Here is an 18,261-nt window from a genome sequence, read left to right as displayed (position 1 = left end):
TGGTCAACACAGGGCTTATAGTTACTCGAAAGAGGCCCATGGGCCACATCGCTCACCTGAGCACTAAGACTAGGAAAAAGTAGAAATTGGTTTATTATTGTAAAGTTTAAATCCAAAAGTAGTCCCATGACCAATCATGGATTTGCTATTCTTTAAAAAATGATTTTTAAAGAATTTTCCTATATATTTCTTTGTAAAACTTTGGTCGGCCATTTTGGCCCTGCCCTACCCCCAGGGGTCATGATTTAAACAAACTTGAATCTACACTAGCTGAGCATGCTTCCATATAAATATGATGAGTTATAGCTTTGTCATTTTTGAGAAGAAGATTTTTAAAGAATTTTCCTATATATTTCTATGTAAAACTTTGGTCGGCCATTTTGGCCCCATCCTACCCCCGGGGGTCATGATTTGTACAAACTTAAATCTACACTACCTGAGGATGTTTCTCCTTAAGTTTCATCTTTCCAGGCACAGTGGTTCTTGAGAAGAAGATTTTTTATAAATGCCATTAATTTTTCCTTAATTCATAATTATCTCCCCTTGGAAAAGGGTGTGGCCCTTCATTTGAACAAACTTGAATCCCCTTTACCCAAAGATACTTTGTAGCAAGTTTTGTTGAAATTGGCCCAGTGGTTCTTGAGAAGAAGATGAAAATATGAAAAGTTTACAACGACGACGACAACAACAACAACGACGACAACAGACGACGGACAAATTTTGATCAGAAAAGCTCACTTGAGCCTTTGGCTCAGGATCTCTAAAAAGTCATTCAATGTCAATACACATTGTTGAACATAAGATGTAGCAATAGAGAAAATGTGCCTACTCTTTCTTTGCAGCCTTGGAGTCCGTTTTACAGGACACCACCAGACACCCGGCCCCTGGAAAGTGGAGGTCTGTGTTAACCTTGACCTCTCTTACAGGAAATTCTTCATAGGAAAACATCTCAGGAGCAGTCTGAAATAAAAGCAAACAAGAATTTGTAACAAATTATACTTTTAAAAAGTATCAGCATTATGTGCTCTTTCACCTCCATATTTGACCTTGACCTTCAGTTTGCACAAAATGAAAGGCTCTATGAAAATAAAGTGCCACGCCACAGCATGATACGCCCGTCAAAAAATTACAATTATCTTCAACAGTTTAGAGTGCAAGAAAATTATGTGAATATTTCCTTGATTTTTCCATTCCTTAAAATATTTTTTTATCCATCCCCTTTTGTGAAGGCATTAATAATAACACATATTAAATTACTGAGAGATATCTATACTGGTTGTGTAAGACCTTGTCAAATGCCAATAAACAATACATGTATCACATTAGTCTGAACAACTTAATCTATACCAAATTAATTTTGAAATAAAAGGCTAGGCATTCAAATGATATATGCTATAACCTGACCAAGGGTTCTTCTGTCTAATTCCCAAAGGATATAGATAAAATGATTAAGACAGCTAGCCTTCCTGCATTGCACTCATTAATTAATCTTTGAGTGGAGATGAATGGATCTGTACTTTCTACCCTAAAATATTTTTAAAACTTATAAAATACTCAATGATTTTTTTTTTTGAGATATAATGTCAGACAGGTTTAAATATGCAATTCATATGGACAAATGGACATGTTGATTCCACTCCACCCCCATAAAATTAGTTTTTTAAATTAATAATATTATATAATGTCAAATTAGTTTATTATGCAATACACTGTATCAAAGAAGTTTTAATTACTTTTCATCAAATTCATTTTAAAACTTATGCTAGCTAACAAGGGCTATTTCTCACCCAACAGGCTGACCCATCTGCCCAAGGGATATAGATAACATCTTGACCAGAGATGCTCTGCCAGATAGGTCCTCACACTAAACTCATGAATTTCTCTCTAATTTGACATGCAATTTTCTGTTCTCAGAATTCTTCTTGAGTATTGCTTGATAATTACACTCATGGGAAAGTTTGAATTTCTTTAACAAACATTATATCATGGATTGCTGTTAATTAGTATATGCTGAAAAAAAGAAGTATTTTCTTGATTTAACACTTTTTTAATAAGTATAGTGAAATACTCTTACATTTTTTGGGATGTGTAAATGAATAGTAAAAAGACATTTTTTTTAAAATTTCACTTAAATTAAAGGTCACAGTGACCTTGAAATAGGTCGCAACACATCTTCTACCTAAGATGCATAAACTGGCCAAGTTTGATGGACCTAAGTCTAATAGTTTTCTAGTTATGGGCCGGAAAGGATTTTTCCATATTTGGCTATATCTTTTAAATTAAAGATCAGAGCGACCTACTTTTTGTGCGCGACACACTTCTACCCAAGATGTATCAGCTGACAAAGTTTGGTAACTCTAGGCCTAATAGTATTAAAGTTATGAGCTGGACACAAGAAAAGCTAACAGACGGACAGAGAGACGGACGAACGGACACGAAGCCTATAACATGATACGTCCCGTCTTAAGATGGGCCTATAAAAATATGAATTCATGAATTTCTTTTAGACTATGAAATAATATGTTTACAATTTAGATTTTCTTAATGAAATACATTAATTAAAAGTGTTTAAAAAAATACCTGGAAGCATAATTATGCAGATCTGAGTTGTCAATTCAATCAAATAATCCTCTCCTTGATATGCAGCTCTAGCAATGGCGACAGCCAGCTCTCTCTATAAGGAAAAGACCACTAATTATTTTCCCATAGAACTCTATACAAATCTTAGACCCTCTCAGTACTTTACTATGACAATTTCAGAAAAATCCTAAGCATCATTTCAAACTTCGTTCTAAGCCCTAAAAAAATATACTGAAAAAAATATATGGTCCCATTGCGTTTATAGGTAAAAATTGCAGTAATTTTCAACTTATAGAGATCTGCAGTAAATAACACGCTACATAAAAAATCAACCCCCATTCCTAAAATCTTCCCTGGTAATTCTTTTTATAGTTGTAATATTCCCTCATCCCATCATTTATTTCAAACGTCATTAATTTTACTTTAAAATGAAAACAATGAAATACCAGTGATTTCAGCCAATGGCATAACGCCTACCCATTCAGTATTCTGTTTAATGTTCCACATGTTCCATAACAAACAAAGCCATGTGTACATTCGGGAATTTGGTGCTCTCATTCCTATACTTACATACTTACCTGTCCCAGAATTAGTCAATTGTGGTAATTTCAAAGATTATACACCTACCTGTGAACATGTATGAAATTTGAGTCCTGTGACTTCAGTGTATTGGATACTGTGTCCATCTCAATAGGTGACACCTCACTGCTTCCACCACAGTTCAAAAGAGTGAATGTCTTTCTGACCGGTGATCGTATTTGGATATATTTGTGACTGTAATAAATAAAATGTTTGTTCAATGAAATTTTTTTGTTTTATGATGTTAATAAAATGGTATTAAGTCAAAATTGAGTCAATTTTTCCATAAGGGTGGATTCTACCCAGAATTTGAAAATAGGTCCAAAATTGCATGAAAACCTAGCAAATTAGGCAATATACAAAGATTTCAAAAGGACAAATTAGCAAACTCTTTGTTGATTATTAAAAGTTAATCATTATTGACTCTTATATACCAAAAGATTCTAATCTGTTCCCCCCTGCTGATTAAGTATGTTCGAAAAGTTTCACCTCCCCCATCTAATGAAGCTTTAAGAGAACTAGCAGGTGCCCCCTATATCATCTTTGTTTACAATTAATTTAGACAAGAGAAACCCCCCCATTTTGATAACACAGTAGACTTCAGTCACTGTAGCCTTAAACAGCATTAACTATTTGTCAAGTTTTTGGAATTATAAGCCTAAACAAGGAGAATTTAAAGCAATGCCAAAATTCAAAAAGGGTCATTATAAATCATGGTTACAAGCCCCAAAATGTGCCACATAATAAGGGGGTGAAAAGTAAAGAGGAGGAAAACTTACCCGCACCATACAGCAGACTGTCCGAGGAGATGAATAAGATGGTTTCGGACACTCCGTCAGCTGCGGAAAAAGAGGAAATGCTTGTGCGGGGAAGGTGCCACTGTCTTCTTCGGCCAAGGAAGCTGAGAGATGAAACCCCACCACAGTGCTTAATTGAAAAGGATTCAGTGCAGTAAGTCAAATTTTGTATAAAACAATGATAACAAAGCAATATTTTTCAAATATTCTTACAGATTAAGTATTTATATATCAGATATCAAGTTAAAAATGTAAAAAATTAAGTTTCTAAGGGGGATTACATGTTATACACAATTACATGTAGATACATGTAAATACATGCAAAGTTAAATGTGATACATGCAGCTGAACTACATTTTAACATTTACAAACAAATCATAAGACTAGTGTAAAAGTTGAAACAATTAAAATTACATGATGCTGAATTTAAGTTCTGTATGTCTAGTCAGTAGGTCTAAGGGAAATAACTCTAATAACTACTCTCATGCTCTTCTACCTGTTGACTGTTTCATGCAAATAAACCATTGTGACTTTACCTAGGCTGGCTAACCAAAATTCCCACAGACTTCTACACTTGGGGAAAACAGCCGAGATGTGGAATGAAGTTGTCTCACTGCACCAGCTACAGATACCCGGCTGTGATGGACCCCTCACGTGGGACTTGGCATCTGAGGATAGGCGTGGTCTTGCAAGTAGAATGGGCCTCCACTGCACAAAATGCCTGTTTGTTTCCCAGCGGTACAAGTTATACGAGGAGGTTGAGACCAAATCCACGGGTAGGAAAACTGCCACTCTGAATCACAGTCTACAAATTGGCCTCAAACTCCTATAGGTAATGATGGGATGAGGAAAATTCTTCTTTCGACCAACACTCCCCCTCCTACTCGTAATTCCCTACAAAAAATGTCAAATAAAATTATGCCCATGATTGAAAATATAAATGAGGCTGACATGAGTAACCGGTGTCGCCAGCTGGTGGATGTCAACACCTTAAGGGGAATTGACTCCCCACATGCCATCCCCATACAGTGCGATGGCATGTACAATAATACCCTGTACTGGAGGGTGGGTGAGACACCCTTCCAGCCGGCGACACAGACAGTGTACTCATTTGCTGAAAATGTTACATCAAAACATCAAATAGTTAAAATGGTTAGTAAAAATAAAATTTGCTCAAAACATGGCCACTTACTTGATGAGGGCAATGCTAACCATCAGTGTAGTCCTGGGGTGTATGGGGCAAATCTACCAATGTCCCATACCATTGGGGATGAGTTCATTTGGGCTAGGGAGGGGATGGAGGAACTCCTCTGCAAAGGTGGCCTCGAGGTAAGGGAGGTAACCACTGACCCAGACAGCTCTGCCGGTCGAGCTGCAGATTCCCTTTATAAGGACGGTCTCCTGCAAAATATCCCAGTTCACTATATTGACACTTGACAGTTGTCCGAGTCGATCAGAAAGGCAATTAAAAAAGATCAGAAACTTTTAGAGGTCATGCCAAAGAGAACTAGAGCAGAAACAAGAGGCCCATTGGCCTTATAGGTCACCTGAGCATCATGCAACAACTTTCAAATGATTGACTTTGGTTCATGTTTTAAGCTATGGCATTCACAATTCTGAAATAGGTACCATTGCTAATCATAACTATACATTGAGCAATTGTGGAGTTTGTTTAATTAATACCCATAATCAGGGTAGGGGAACAAAAATGCATGTCAACTAATCAGTAATATTCAGCAATAATCAGGATTGCCCCTATCACACATGTACCCCTGACCCTAGGTCTACACATTGCACAATTTTTGAAAAGGCACACTTGCTTATCACAAATGTTTGATTAATACCAAGGAGCAGATTTCAAACAATTAATTTTCAGAATATAAGTAGAGCCCCCCCCCCCTCTTTGGTATCCCTGGCCCAAGGGCAATGAAATTCACAATTCTGGAAGAAGAGCCCTTGCACAAAATAACTATATAAATAGTTCATGTGCTTATTACCCAGGAGTAGAGTAAATGCATGAATATCATAGATGTAATGTGTTATCACTATATAATCATTATAGAGCCATGCCAGCCCCTATCACCATAACCCCTAACCATGGGGTCATAAGATTCACAATTTGGTAGAAGCATTCTTACTCATCATAACTATGTCCTTAATTAGTTTATTTAATACCTAGAAGTAGAGAAGAAGCTTTAAAAGAATAAATGCCTTTTTACTATATAATCAATATCAAGTGAGCCCCGCCTTAATTAACACCATAACCCCTGACCCCGGGGCCTTAAAATTCACAATTTTGGTAGAGGCACTCTTGCTCATCAGAACTATGTACTTAATAGTTAGTTTACTTAATTCCTAGGACAAGAGAAGAAGATTTTCAAAGATTTAATGCATCTTCACTATATAGTCAATAGAGCCCTACCCTTACACCAGAATCCCTGACCTAGGGGCCAAAAAATTCACAATTTTTGTAGAGACACTCTTGCTCAACATAACTATGTACTTAATTAGTTTATTTAATACTCAGGAACAGAGAAGAAGATTTTCAAAGAAATAATGCATTTTCACTATATAATCAATACAGCCCCGCTCTAACACCAGAACCCCTGACCCTGGGGCCACAAAATTCAAAATTTAGGTAGAGGCACTCTCGCTCATCATAACTATGTACTTAATTTGTTTATTTAATACTCAGGAACAGAGAAGAAGATTTTCAAAGAAATAATGCATTTTCACTATATAATCAATACAGCCCCGCCCTAACACCATAATCCCTTACCCTGGGGCCATAAAATTCACAATTTTGGTAGAGACACTCTTGCTCATCATAACTTTGTACTTAATTAGTTTATTTATTACCCAGTAGCAGAGAAGAAGATTTTCAAAGAATTCATGCATTTTTACTATATAATCAATAGAGCCCCGCCCTAATACCAGAACCCCTGACCCTGGGGCCATGAATTTCACAATTTTGGTAGAGGACTCAATACTGATTACAATCATACCAACAGTTTGACTGCTTGATGTCCAGGAGTAAAGAAGAAATTTTTTAAAGATTGCACTAGTTTTAGTGGTTTTTACCCAACCCCCAGGTCCCAGGGGGGCAGGGACCATGAAATTCATAATTTTTGTTCCCCTTCACCCATAGATGCTATATGCCAAATTTGGTTGAAATTGGCTCATTGGTTTCAGAGAAGAAGCTGAAAATGTTCAAATGATAACGCACGACGAACGACGACGGACGAAAAGTGATAGCAATAGGTCACCTAAGTTTACTCAGGTGACCTAAAAACCAAACTTTTGCATAATTTTGCCCTAGATGCTGTTGACAGATGTACAGCTGAGATTAATCAAGCTAATGCAGTATATGCTGGAGATGCAGATAAATTAAAAAACCTAGATGCTGTTGAACATAGCAAAGGAAGAGAAAGTACTTAAGCAGCTGATTTGATTAATTTATAAACAGCATTAAATAGAATAATGATCGTTGATAAAGTCTCTTTATGTTCTCAGTCTAGTCTACTTGTGTGCCAAGTTATACTGAAATCAGACCAAAACTGTAGGAGGAGTAGCATTTTGAAACAATTTTACAGACATTTCTATTTTTAGTAACCACAGCAACACCGTATGTATCCAAAAATCATGCAAAACAATTTTACAGAAATTTCTATTTTTAGTAACTGATATACAGAATTATGTATCTGTTACATTGTTTGCCAAGTTATACTGAAATCAGACCAAAACTGTAGGAGGAGTAGCATTTTGAAACAATTTCACAGAAATTTCTATTTTTAGAACCACTCATACACTATACAGAAAACACTCTCTGTGTGTGCAAAAAACTGGGAAAGTAAAAAATAACTACACAGAATTATGGTTAACAAGTTATACTGAAATCAGACCAAAACTGTAGTTTTGAAAGAATTTCACAGAAATTTCTATTTTTAGTAACCACAGCAACACCGTTCATCGAAATTTATACAGAATTATGTATCTTAGTTTCTACTTGTTTGCCAACTTATACTGGTCAAAACTGGTTTTAAAGAATTTCACACTATTTATAGTAACCTGGGCAACATCGTCTTCAAAAACCGATAAACGGAAAATTATCCTCCAAGTCCTGGTTAGAATTTCACAGGCCACGGCAACACCATTCATCGAAATCAAAAACCGATGCACAAAGTTATGTATCTTAGTGTAGTCTACTTGTGTGCCAAGTTATACTGAAATCAGTGCATCAGGTAACCACGGCAACACCGTTCATCGAAATCAAAAACCGATGCACAAAGTTATGTATCTTAGTTTGTGTGCCAAGTTATGGTAAGAGAGATTTTGAAACAATTTTACAGACCTCCACCATTCATCGGCCAGAATGCAACTTATATTGCACACATTTTGAAACAATTTCACAGAAATTTCTATTTTTAGTAATCTTCATCGTCAAAAACCGATAAATAGTCTCTTCTCTACTTGTGTGCCATTAAGAAATCAGCTAGGAGGAGTAGCATTTTGAAACAATTTTACAGATTTCTATTTTTAGCACCCTCTCCGTACAGAATTATGTATCTTAGTGTAGTCTACTTGTGTGCCAAGTTATACTGTACTTTTGAAAGCCCTCCCATTTTGAAAGAATTTCTGGCCAATTTACCCTTTCATCTTCCCATACCCATTTCTTGCCCTCCCCCTGTCCAAAGCCTGCAACCCCCCACTTTTTCACTTTTTGCCAAGTTATATTGAAATTAGACTAATTTCTCCCTCAGGGTCTCAAATATATAAATATCTGGCATTATTCTTAGCTTATTAATACTCTTTTATCCTCTCCTGGTTAGTGGCATGCGGCTCCGGAGTAGAATAGCTAAAGTAACAATTTCTGTCTTTAAAGTCACATGACATAATTTTCAAAATGGGGGTCTCCCTCAGGGTCTCAAATATATAAATATCTGGGAAAGTAACAATTTCTGAAAGTACCAATTAATTTCCCATAGAACTCAATACAATCTTAGGTCCCCTCAGTACTTACCTATTGTATTTTCAGACAAATCCTTGGTATCACTGAAAACAAGAGGCCCATGGGCCACATCGCTCACCTGAGCATTGTGGTTAGGAAAAAATTAGAAAATAGTTTACAATACTATTGAAAAGTTTAAATCCAAAAGTTTGGCCCCGCCCTACCCCTGGGGGTCATTTTCCTATATATTTCAATATAAAAATTTGGTCGGCCATTGTGGCCCCGCCCTACCCCGGGGGTCATGATTTGAACAAACTTGAATCTACACTACCTGGGGATATGCGCAATCATGGCTTTGCTGTTCTTAAGAAGACGATTTTTAAAGAATTTTCCTAGATATTTCTATATAAAACTTTGGTCGCCCATTGTGATCCTGCCCTACCCCCGTGGGTCATGATTTGAACAAACTTGAATCTACACCACCTGGGGATGCTTCCATATAAATATGAGCAATTATGGCTTTGCTGTTCTTGAGAAGATTTTTAAAGAATTTTTCTACATATTTCTATACAAAACTTTGGTCAGCCATTGTGGCCCCCCTCTACCCCCAGGGGTCATGATTTAAACAAACTTGAATCTACACTACGTGGGGATGCTTCCATATAAATATGAGCAGTTATGGCTCTGCTGTTCTTGAGGAGAAGATTTTTAAAGAATTTTCCTATATATTTCTATATAAAACTTTGGTCGGCCATTGTGGCCCCGCCCAACCCCCATGGGACATGATTTGAACAAACTCGAATCTACACTACCTGAGGATGTTTCCCCATAAGTTTCATCTTTTCTGGCACAGTGGTTCTTGAGAGGAAGATTTTTAAGACATACCACCAAATTTTCACTTATTCTCAATTATCTCCCCTTGAATGAGGGCATGGCCCTTTATTTGAAAAAACTTAAATCCCCTTTCAAGTATGCTTTATGGCAAGTTTGGTTGAAATTGGCCCAGCGGTTCTTGAGAAGAAGTCGAAAATGTGAAAAATTTACAGACAGACAGACAGACAGATGGACGCCGGACAAAATGTGATCAGAAAAGCTCACTTGAACCTTTGGCTCAAGTGAGCTAAAAAACCTCGAGATATCCAATGGTTTTAGATAATGAGGTTAAAAAGCATAAAGACTGAACTGTTGGGACTTCCAAGTTCCAAAAATGACATATCCAAAATATCTAAGACAATGATACTTAAACTTGCTGTAAATCAAGGACTGGCGATAGAATTCTCAAAAATTAAACCAAAAGTTCCAATTAATGTAGTAGAACTTCCTTTAAACAAGAGATGTTTGTAAAACACTTATACCCCTTCCCCCAAATTGGAGTTTTTCTAAGTCCAAAAGGGCATACTTCTGTCAAAAATGATGCAATTGCATCCAACACAGAACTTGACCTAGATATTTATGTGATAAATCCGCATACTAAATTTCATTTCAGTATATGCACACTCTGCAAAAAAACATGAACGGAAACTGCGAATAATTGGAATTTTTCTAAGTCCAAGGGGCATAACTCTGTCAAAATTGGTGCGATCGTACCCAAAACAGAACTTTACCTTGATATTCATCTGATAAATCTGTATACCAAATTTCATTTCGGTATGTGCAACGGTTAATAAGAAAACGAACAGAAGCTAAGTGGACCAACAGACAGCAGCAAAGCAATATGCCCTCCCTTCTTCGAAGGGGGGCATAAAACTCAAAACATCTACAAGTGTAAACTTAAGAATATTTTCCTCCATACATAACTAATATATTGCTGGGGAGTCCTAGCTACCTTGCGTTTTCCCATCATCACGTCTTTTGATTTAGGTCCGAGTCTGATATAACATGCCGTGGTGTCTGCCGCAGTAATTTTTAGATCCTGACGTGTAAAATATGGCGTCAATAACTAATTTTTTTAGCAGTCTTTCAGCATCAGCCCTGCTGTAATTTTTACCATGACCATGAAGGGGTATCCTGTCATGTCCAGCATCAGAAATTTTACCAGTTTTAGCTCCTTGAAATGTAAATTTGGTTAGAAATAAGTCACATACAGTAAAAAAAATTCCAGAGGAACATCATTTATCCAGAAGCTTATATTAGCTTTCCATACAAAATTTATATGTAGCAGAATTCAAATTATTAAAACACAATATTTCTCATTAATTCAGATATTTCATAATCCAGACATACAATTTGCTCATAATACAAGCATCTAGATTAATGAGGTTCCACTACAATGATTTCCACAGTGACTACAAATGGTTTCTGAGAAGAATTCCCCCCAGTTTTTTTTACCTCTAAATATATCCACAAAGTAGATAAGGGTGTAGTCGTTTCCTCGTCTTCCATTAACGGTCAGATCCTTCACACAATTCACAATCTCCTTGACATCGTCTGTGACATCACGGAGTTGGAAGGACTCCTTAAAATATAAGAATTCTACATTATAATTAATACCAAAACAATTCATAAAATCATTAAATACAAATGTAAAAAAAAAATTTTGTTAACATTTTGTTACATGTTATTCAATCTGTAATACATGTACAATAAATTGTACATAAATGTACCTGTACATGCACAATGTTTCTTTTGATTCCTAATCTTTCCAATTAAAATTCAATCATTAATTCATTTATTATGAAGACACACAGTTGTCACACATAGCTCCACGGAAATTTCCACACTTCTCTCTATCAAAGTCTCGTTCTCCAAAGACAAGTAATTTAAAAGCAGCTGTGATTGTCGACAGTCGGCCACGTTCTCACAGTACTGTACCATTCTGAAGAGGTTGTGTATATGAACTCTTTTGGAATCAAATGTGGCTGCCTGATCCACTGTGAATAAACAAAACACACCTCACTAAATAAAACTAAAATCCAACTGTGACTGTTTGATTTTGAAGAAAATTAAACACGTTTCCAATATGTACAGTTTATGTAGTGACCCTCATACATGTATAAAAAATATCTATCCATAGATCCCCCCTACTTACTCTCTATAATCCTCCTCAGTCTTTTGACGTCATGGTATGAAATATTTGATGTTTTAATTGGTGTCAACGAACAGTTAAATATTCAACTATCAGTCAAATGGACAAACTGTCAAATAATGAAGCCCCAAGGGGATCCGGGTTGGAATAGGTCCTCAGTACCCCTTGCTTGTCGTAAAAGGCGACTAAATGGGGCGGTCCTTCGGATGAGACCGTATAAACTGAGGCCCCGTGTCACAGCAGGTGTGGCACAATAAAGATCCCTCCCTGCTCAAAGGCCCTGAGTGCCGAGCATAGGCCTAAATTTGCAGCCCTTCACCGGCAATGGTGACGTCTCCATATCAGTGAAATATTCTGGAGAGGGACGTTAAACAGTATACAATCAATCAATCAATCAAATAATGAAACAACGGCGGAATATTATTATAATTAGACAAAAGGCTCATGGGCTGGCCACAACGCTCATCTGAGTAATTTTGTTCCTGGTGTTCTTCACCAGACTTTCTCCCTCGTATTACCTATTGTGGTCCCATCCTATCCAAGGGGGCATGATTTAAACAATTTACACTACCCCAGTATGCTTCCATATAAGTTTCAACTTTTCTGGCCCGGTGGTTCTTAAGATTTTTAAAGATTTCCTATATATATCAATGGACGGATGGCAGCCATCAGATAAACAGAAAAGCTTACTTGAGCTTTCAGCTCAGGTGAGCTAAAATGTATGTAAAGGAAGTACAAAAACCGAAATTGTAAGTGCTTCCCCATGTACACTGAATTATTCCTCAGCCACTCTCTGTGTTGCTTTTGTTTTACCCACCAAATTTATAACAAGTCTTGTTTGTAAAAGTATTAATTGGACTTGATCTAATACGATAAACTAATTTTATCTTAAATGTTAATTTAAAATCGGTCAAATCAAAGGAACAGACCATACCTGTGACAAATTTTGACAATTTGATACTGAGGTAGGGGGGATTTTGAGTTATAAAATTATGTCAAGTGAAGTTTGAAAAAAATTAGTTTCAGAAAATGTTCCAAAATATTCAACTGTCGTTCCTATAATGCAATATTTACATTTCCAATGTCTTTGTCTGAGATAAAATTACCAAATGTATATGTACTTTATTTCCCCATCAATGTTTTGGCGCGGTTCCAAAAAAACCATGTGCAGGGTGGGACAAACAGCTAGACAGAAGCAGGGCTTAGAGAACGTGGATAATGGCGGAATCAAAGCATGTAAATATAAGGAATAACTGTCAGATTTTTCAATTTCATGAAGATGATCAATTGATTGGCTTGTGTGATAATTTTATGCATAAACGCCTTCGGCGTTTATGCAAATTATCACGCAAGCCAATCGATTGACCACTTCATGAATTCGAAAAATAAGACAGTTATTCCTTAATTAAATCAAATAATCGACTTAGGAAAATAAATATTCTGATATCCATAAACTAGACTCTGAACTTTTCTCATAATTAACCATTTGGAGACTTTTTTTGGTAAATGTGTGGAAGTTACTACTCTTTCATGTAGCTCAAGCATGTTGCAGAATTGATCACTTAATCTAGAAAACAAAAGTAACATGATGTTTTGTTCCTGTACATTTCCATCATTGTTATTTTCACTTGCTTAGACTTTCATACATTTGCAATTTCAAATTTCATAATCTATCATAGAAATGGTGAAAATGGGAATTCAGTGTAGACTGTACAAGCAAGGTTTATATACGTGTTATCTTACTGGTACATAACATTCTTGTTACTTGTGCAATAATAATGCTGAGTTTTTAATTTAAAAGTATTACAGAGCGTCACCTCTCTACAGCTTTATATTTAATTCTTTTGTGGGAAATCAAACTCACATCAATATCAAAGTATTTGGTTAAATATAAACCTATCAAAGAACTGTTTTTCAGAAATAAATGTTTATTTCATTCATATTTAAAAGTAAGTGCCAGCCCCACCACCCAGAAATGATTGCTTAGGTTGTGGGACTGGCATAAATCCTAATCCATCCCTTGAATTATTGGCGCCACCTCTAGAACTGCTAGATCCACCCCTCTGGTTTTTTCCAGCACTTGGGACCTTCTTCAAGTTCTTGGATGATCCTTTGGAGAATCTGCATGCTGAAAATTTGCTCCCTTTGTCAGAAAATCCCCTGAAAAAGTCAATTCATTGTGAAAAAAAATTAAATACAATAATAACTGTTCATTTTGAAATCTATATTAGACTATGATATCCAGAATTTAAGTTTTATGAGACTTTATTTGGTGACATTTGACAGTAGATTCAAAGTACAGATCAATGCAAGATGGATACTCCACTGTACTTCCTTCTAGTATCATAATTACAGATATGGATAATTAAAACACATGATGCAGAAATATTGTTGCATGCATTGGAAAAGAACCATTTCTAAAAACTTCATAAGACATTCTGAATCCAACACATACATGAAGAGGATGGCATATATTCATCTCAAAGAAAAAAAAATTCAACTTATTGATAAACCATATTGATTTCATACCCTGTCCTAATCTTCAGTACAGATTACAATCTATCAGACCCTACCCCTTGTCTCCCCCCTTCGTGGTTTTTGTCTCTTACCCAGAATTCCCTGAACCTGACTGGCTTCTAGCTCCCCTCTTCTTTCTTCCAAAACCTCTCTACCATTTAAATAGATTAATTAATTAAATGAATTATATGCACATAAAAATCTACATTATTCATTATGTAAATAAATGTAACTAATCAGTGATGTAGATGTACCTTTTTGTAGGCCCCCCTCTTTCTGCCTGTGTTAGATGAACCAGCTGACTCGTCAACAAAGTAGGGAGACTCCCACTCCGGATTATCTGATTCCACCTCCTCCTCCTCTTGTTGTAAATCTACAAAGGGAGATCAATCTAATATACAAAGGGAGATCAATCTAATAATACAAAGGGAGATCATTCTAATACACAAATGGAGATCAATTATAAGGAACAAAGGGAGAGCAATCATAGAGTATAAAGGGAGATCAATCTAATGTACAAAGAGAGATCAATTTAATCTAAAAAGGGAGATCATCATAGAGTATAAAGGGAGATCAATCAAATGTACAATTGGAGATCAATCTAATATACAGAGAGATCAATCTAATGTACAAAGGGAGATCAATCACAGAGTATACAGGGAGATCAATCAAATGTAAAAAGGGAGTTCAAATATACAAGGGAGATCCAGACCTGCCTACCCTTTTCTTTGCAAGGGTGTAATTTCAGTACAATTTTGGTGGAACTTCAGAGGTAAAAGCGTAATTAATCATGTTTTCCTATTTTGTTGTTTACTATAATACTTCTCTCAAAATAACCGAAATTGTACATTACTAAACAAAGCTGGCATAAACTTTTCTTTTTCGAGTCATATGTTGGCAAAAAAGTGTTGTAAAGTACCAATATCCTATATCAAACTCAATTCGACCGTACACCTTTAATGAATCATTTGGTCAATTTGTATCAAATGACTGAATTGAAGGCCTGCGTTTGCAGGTTTACACTGATTGTACATTATAACATTGTATTTTATCTTTTTAACACTCACATTTCTCTATCTTGTTAGAATAGGTCCTCAGTACCCCCTTGCTTGTTGTAAAAGGTGACTAAATGGGGCAGTCCTTCGGATGAAACCATATAAACCAAGGCCCCCTGTCACAGCAGGTGTAAAAGGCTGTAAGTGCCGAGCATAGGCCTAAATTTGCAGCCCTTCACCGGCAATGGTGACGTCTCCATATCAGTGAAATATTCTGGAGAGGGACGTTAAACAGTAAACAATCATTCAATCAATCTCTATCTTGTATTACGCAATGTTAAAATAAACAAAATTGAGCGAAGAAATGGCAGTACTTATTGCAATATCATTTAATAGTTAACGTAAGTAGTGCCTTCTCGTCTTCGTTCGAATGTTCGGTAACCAGTTTACATGTAACTACTAGGTATACAGTAAAAATCGGTTATAGCGAAGTCCTGGGGACCTGTGAATTTAATTCGCTATATCCGTAATTCGTTATATCCGTATAATGAATTCGTATAAACAATCATAGTGAGATCGCAATATGAATGTTTTTCTTCAAGTATTACTACTAAATATGTTAGTGAAGCAAATATTACAAAACATACCGTCGATAACTAAGGTTTAATTATGAATTGAATTTTATATACAAATGCTACAAGAAAATAAAGTCAAATAAATTTAGCAAATTTTAAGATCTTTGAAAGTTCATTATAAAAGATGTAAATTTCATTATATTTAACCTCATCAGGACTCATAATGAGTTCGCTATATCCGTAAATTCATTATATCAGAGTTTGTTATAACAGTAAAATTTCACAAAGATTTGTTATGAATTTTGCCGGGGATCCAGAAAAACTTCGCTGTATCCGTGAATTCGTTATATCCGTGTTCATACTAAACGAGTTTTACTGTATCGGTCCTCTATTAATTACTTTTATAAGAACTTCTCATTTCATTTCAGCAGGTCGTACTTTTAGACTAAATTAAGATGTTCATTATGAATTTTAAACCAAATTATCAAAAGCGTAAAATTAATATAAGTGGCGTAATAGCGTAATTTTGTGGAAAAAAGCGGAAGAATTACGACAAAAGCGGAAGGGTAAGCAGGTCTGGAGATCAATCAAAGAGTACAAAGGGAGATCAATAACATCATACAAGAAGAAATCAAATATAAAGGGAGATCAATCAAGTTATAAAAGGGATATAAAGCAAGCCAAGTAAGATTAATGGAGATCATTAAAAGAAGTTCAGTCAAACTAAATATGAAGGAAACATCAATAAAACAATTTAATTACAATGCTGTCTTTCTTTTGGAAATATTTTAAAGTTTTACAAAAAAGCACATTCAATTTCAATTCAAAACCCTCCATATTTAATACACAATTTGAAATCTATCTCACGACTTGGAATATGCAGATTAGCATAATTAACTTACTCGAGAGAATTAGATTATAATTCTTAGTGATTTCAAGAAATCTCTCAGCTCCATATTTGTTGACTTTTGCTTTCGGCAAACCATCGATACTTGCCGTCATCTCGTCTACAGTCAGTGGCGTCTTTTCAGCCAACTGTCGCAGTGTTAAAATCGGGAATACAGTAACGTAGTTACGTAGGCCATGCTCAGCAGCTGTAAAAAAAGTTTTCAACTCTTAATCTTATTCAATATAATGAAAAAAAGGAAGTACAAAAATTTACGTTTGACTTTAAATTTGTTCCGCTGACTTACTTTATAAAGCTTTGAAAGTCAGTTTTACTGATTGTCTTTGCCATTTCTAATAGTTCGTTGAGACATTCCTCAATCACGTTCTCACGTTTACTGACAGGGTTTTTATCGATCTTAGCCTCTTCAGTTCTCTTCCTACTGCCCTGTATCTGTACCTCTACCTGTAAACAAGAGGCCCATGGGCCACAGTGCTCACCTGAGCACTGTGGCTAGGAAAAAGTAGATATTCAGGGTTCTCCATGAGCTGTTTTACTGTGTTGCTCCAGACACAGTAAAATTTTCTCCGACACAGTAATGATTCAAATTGAATGCTTGCGACACAGTAAAAATTTGGTGACACAGTAAGATCTGTGATATTTTGAAAATCTAAACATAAATTTTCTCTAACCATGCTGAGTGAGATTTTAATCAAACAATTCTACCGTCTGTCAATTCTAAACGGTGGAGCACTTAATTGCTAGGGCTTCACCGTGCATAATCAATTATCTCCTAGACCCTCGCCGGACTTCACGCATGAAGGAACAAAGACAAATACATGTAATTTGTTTTCACACTTCCATGTAACGGTTAATTGGTAGCTGCATTAAAATAGATTGAATAATTTTTTTTAAAAAAATATTTAGATGACTGTGTCTTTTCTAAAGAACCACGTCTCTACTCTAGGATTATTTTAGTACTGTAAGTGAACCATAAAATCGTACCAAAGTCATTTCATTAATGTAAATGAACTGCTTAAAATTTTAAACATGTTCAGATAAGGAACTCTTAAAAGTATTTTACTGTTCTGAAGTTTCTTTGTTGTGTAATTCGGTGGTCCGATTTAGAAGCAAATTTACTCTAAAAAATATAAAGTACTACGACTGTCTCGACCAGAATTTCCTCTGCTTTTTAGAACATGTGTTTTTACTTTTATCAATATGTACGACCATACCATTTGTGTAACGATTTACCGATTATTTTTAAAGTGTGTGCATGTATTCTTTTGCTATTATAATGAATCAGTTTCAGTTGCAAATTTGATCGCGAAATACCGCGAAATTTTTGTGCTTCGCGGA

The 18,261-nt window shown here is 35.8% G+C and overlaps 1 protein-coding gene, 1 long non-coding RNA gene and 1 pseudogene across 3 annotated transcripts; 1 reads left to right on the top strand and 2 right to left on the bottom strand.

Moving 5' to 3' along the window:
• Nucleotides 1-2,594: 2,594 nt before the first annotated feature.
• Nucleotides 2,595-4,748, bottom strand: LOC134229354 (uncharacterized). 2 transcript variants are annotated; one of them, XR_009984165.1, is made up of 4 exons: nt 4,493-4,748; nt 3,939-4,086; nt 3,208-3,354; nt 2,595-2,674 (listed from the first exon to the last, which is right to left on the bottom strand). It is a non-coding gene; the product is annotated as an uncharacterized LOC134229354 (long non-coding RNA). The 2 variants fall into 2 exon arrangements; XR_009984164.1 differs by lacking the exon at nt 2,595-2,674 and having other exon boundaries at nt 3,140-3,354.
• LOC134229356 (uncharacterized) lies at nt 4,749-7,394 on the top strand (annotated as a pseudogene).
• A 4,174-nt stretch (nt 7,395-11,568) lies between these two features.
• Nucleotides 11,569-17,916, bottom strand: LOC134229355 (uncharacterized). Its single transcript, XM_062711105.1, has 7 exons — nt 17,908-17,916; nt 17,238-17,367; nt 16,919-17,110; nt 14,701-14,819; nt 14,539-14,597; nt 13,896-14,089; nt 11,569-11,774 (listed from the first exon to the last, which is right to left on the bottom strand). The coding sequence occupies exons 1-7, from the start codon at nt 17,914-17,916 to the stop codon at nt 11,569-11,571; spliced, it is 909 nt and encodes a 302-aa protein (XP_062567089.1).
• Between the last annotated feature and the right edge of the window lie 345 nt (nt 17,917-18,261).

This window comes from Saccostrea cucullata, unplaced genomic scaffold (genome assembly GCF_032062105.1).
Source record: "Saccostrea cucullata isolate Sc308-1 unplaced genomic scaffold, CSIRO_AGI_Scuc_v1 ctg4247, whole genome shotgun sequence".
Taxonomy (NCBI): Eukaryota; Metazoa; Mollusca; class Bivalvia; order Ostreida; family Ostreidae; genus Saccostrea; species Saccostrea cuccullata.
Note: the sequence above shows the minus strand (reverse complement) of the source record. Positions and strands in the feature narration are given on the sequence as shown.